This window comes from Cryptomeria japonica, unplaced genomic scaffold, assembly GCF_030272615.1.
Source record: "Cryptomeria japonica unplaced genomic scaffold, Sugi_1.0 HiC_scaffold_327, whole genome shotgun sequence".
NCBI classification, from domain to species: domain Eukaryota; kingdom Viridiplantae; phylum Streptophyta; class Pinopsida; order Cupressales; family Cupressaceae; genus Cryptomeria; species Cryptomeria japonica.
Window position 1 is genome coordinate 20,592 of NW_026729149.1, and position 3,903 is coordinate 24,494.

A 3,903-nucleotide genomic window follows, 5' to 3' on the forward strand; every position below is an offset into this window, starting at 1 on the left:
TGTTTCTGGATGGGTGGAGGTTTCTCAAAGCTATACCTAGGAAGGCTATATATTCCAGACATCTTTATGAATAGATTGCGATATTTTATAGACATCTTAGGAATGGATTGCTAATTTTACCTATCTTGTTAACAAAATCATATACTCATTGTAATCATTATAATGATTCACTCTAATTATTATTCTCCTCTTGATGTTTGGTAATCAATATAATTGGAAATTTCAAATTAATTGTATCAAAACATTAGGAAGCATTATTATGGTAATAAAGTCAATTAAATATGGATCCACACTGATAATAAAAGAAACATAATTGCAATGCAAATAAATTATTCTATTGATTAATAGATTACAACAATTTCTTTATAATGAATGAACTACAATTGCTACATCATATAGAGGTGTTAGATACATTCAAAGAGTTCAAAAGCTTATCTTAAACATATTCCTCAGTAATTAATCTATCAAGCAATACTTTGGTAATAAATTCAGTTAATTATAAATGCATCAAATGGAGAATCCATACAAGAAATAAAAGAAATGCAGAATTGGATAAATTGTTCTACTGATTCAATAGATAATGAATGAACTACAATTCTCACATTATATAGAGGTGTTAGATACATTCAAAGACTTCTAGAAACTTGTCTTGGAAAAATTACATGATTAGTCTCCCCTATTATGTGTGGTTATTACCACTTTCTCTCCTTCTATAGAGGGCTTCAATTATTTTTTGACAAAACATTGTGACCTTTTCTATGTCTCAGATATAAATTTCTCAAACAAATTGATGTTAGTGGCTTTATGAGATACCCTCAAAAACTTCAATATCCCAAGAACTAAAAAACAAATAAATATCCCTATTGATTAAAGCGATTAAAATACCTATATCAAATAACATAACATATATAAATCGCCTTATTGTTTCAAGAGATTACATTTATTTCTTGATAACCATCAAATATATTACAAAAGATTTTTGATCAACATCAAATATCAAAACATAGATAAATTGCCTTGATAATGATTTCTTTAGTGCTTCTTCACTCATAATTAAAACACAAACAAATTGCTCTATTGGTTCAAAAGATTACAATAACTTCTTGACAAAATATCAAAACATAGATAAATTGCTATGTTGATTCAAGAAATTACAAGACCTTCTTGATCACATATCAAAAGACACATAAATTTCTCTATTCATTCAAGAGATTACAAGAGATTCTTGATTAAATAATGAAACACAGATAAAACAACCTATTGATTCAAGAGATTACAATAGCTTCTTAATTAGCATCAAATATCAAAACATAGATAACTTACCCTATCACCTTTTATTGCTACCTTCTTCTTTAGCTATGGCCGGATTTAATGATTTCTTCAAAAGCCTCTTGATCACCATCAAATACCAAAACACAAATAAAATTCCCTACCACCTTTTATTGCTACCTTCTTCAACTATGGTTGGGTCTAATGATTCCTTCTTCTTCAGCTATGATTGCTATGACTAGATCTAATACTTTCAGTGCTTCTTCACATAAAATTAAAACACAAATAATGGAGATTACAAGAGCTTATTATGAAATGTCAAAAAAAAAAATTAAAACACAAATAAATTTCCCTATTTATTACAAGAGCTTCTTGATCAAATAGTTTAACACAAATAAATTGCCCCATTGATTCAAGAGATTACAATAGCTTCTTGATCACCATCAAATATGGAAACATAGATAAATTACCCTATCACTTTTTATTGCTACCTTCTTCTTTATCTACGGCTGGATCTAATGATTTCTTCAAATACAAAACATAGATAAATTTCCCTACTACTTTTTATTTCTACCTTCTTCAACTATGGCTAGATCTAATGATTTCTTCTTCTTCATCTATGGCTGGGTCTAATAATTCTTTCTTCAACTATGGTTGGATCTAATGATTTCTTCAGTGTTTTTTCACATGAAAATAAAACACAAATAAGTTATTCTATATTTCTACCTTCTTCTTTAGCTATGGATGGATCTATTTCAGGAGATTACAAGAGCTTCTTATGAAATATCAAAACACAAAATTGAAACACAAATAAGTTGCCTTATTGATTATAAGAGATTCTTGATCAAATAATTTAACATAGATAAACTGCCCTATTGATTCAAGTTATTATAACAACTGCTTGATCACCATAAATTATAAAAGCATAAATAAATTGCCCTGTAAGTTTTTACTGCTACCTTCTTCTCTAGCTATTGCTAGATATAATGGTTTATTCAAAATCTTCTTGATCACCATCAAATATCAAAACACAGATAAATTGTCTTTATCACTTTTTATTGATACCTTATTCAACTGTGACTGGATCTAATGATTCCTTCTTCTTCAGCTATGGCTGGATCTAATGATTTCTTCATAGAAAATTAAAACAACAGATATATTACCCTATATTGCTACCTTCTTCTTCAGCGATGGATGGATCAGGAGACTACATGAGCTTCTTATGAAATATCAAAACACAAAATCAAAACACAAAATTAAAATGCAAATAAATTGTTCTATTGATTCAAGAGATTACAAGAGTTTAATATGAAACACAAATAAATTGCCCTCTTGATTTAAGAAATTAGAAGAGTTGCTTGATCAAATAACAAAACCCAACTAAATTGCCCTACCGTTCAGGAGATTACAATAGCTCCTTGATCAAATAGCAAAACACAAATTAATTGCCCTATTAACTCAAGCTTCTCGATCACCATCAAATGTCAAAACGCAAAATATAGATCAATTATCCTATTTATTCAACATATTACAAGCCCTATTGTTCTATTGATTCAATATATTACAATAGCTCCTTGAAGCATTTTCAAAGATCAGACTAACTCATAATGAAAAAATTAGGATTGCCTCATTATATAGACTTCAAAAAATATCCTAAAATCTTGAAAATAAGAAAAAAACTAAAACAGATTCTTCTTGATCAAATATCAAAGATCGGACCAATTGTCTGCCTCATTATTTAGACGTCTTCCAAAAACTTAGAAACTTGTTTTAAAAACTTAAAGATGAAAAAGAAACAACTAAAACAGATTTTAGAAAAAACTAAAACTTAAAAACTAAAACAGATTTTACTCCCTAGTCATGCTAAATAAAACTAAGTGAAATGACTTGGCGACAAATAGCTTTTGATCTTCATTGATATTCTAAATGTCGACACTATCTTTGCTTTGTTTGGGAAATTCTGTTCTGCAGACAGGACAAGTATTCTGCCGCTCCAACCATTGGCGAATGCATTTAGTATGGAATATATGATTCTCATTACAAGGCATCTCGCATGCTTGTTCCTCCACCAGAAAATTATCAAGGCAAATTGCACATATGGAGCCTTCACTAATATGCTTGTATGAGATTTCTTTCATCGTCTCCTTTCTTGCAGGTACATATCCGACTTCATCAAACACTTCATTGACTGCACTACGGAGTCTTTCAAGGAATGCATCCATGGTATTAGGATCACTCAGATGATTTGCAAATGACCCATATGCGCCATCCTCTTCTCCTATCTGCCGAACAAAAGCTTCGACATCCATATTTCTTCTATTCGTTACTATTATTATACGGATGATTGGGCTTAAAAAGTTTTGGTGTATGAACATAACATCTCCTCCCTCTATATATAATAAGCTTCCATACACCCTAAAGCTCATATATTAACTCTACCAACTTTTTCATCAATTTCAATGTCACAAATTTTTAAAACCACGACCTTATTTTTATTAGATTTAGTCGAAATTCAACCCTCGTGCAAATTAATTTAATATATATAATTTCTTCTTTTCTTGGGCCTTGCAATGTGGGAGGTAGACCACTAGCATTGTGTTTATATAAGGCTCTAAAAATTCAAATTTCCATTAT

The 3,903-nt window shown here is 29.9% G+C and overlaps 1 protein-coding gene across 1 annotated transcript; it reads right to left on the reverse strand.

Moving 5' to 3' along the window:
* Nucleotides 1–3,191: 3,191 nt before the first annotated feature.
* LOC131028225 (E3 ubiquitin-protein ligase SIRP1-like) lies at nucleotides 3,192–3,578 on the reverse strand. The gene has a single exon (XM_057958475.2). It carries the CDS (start codon nucleotides 3,576–3,578, stop codon nucleotides 3,192–3,194), a length of 387 nt encoding a protein of 128 aa, XP_057814458.1.
* Between the last annotated feature and the right edge of the window lie 325 nt (nucleotides 3,579–3,903).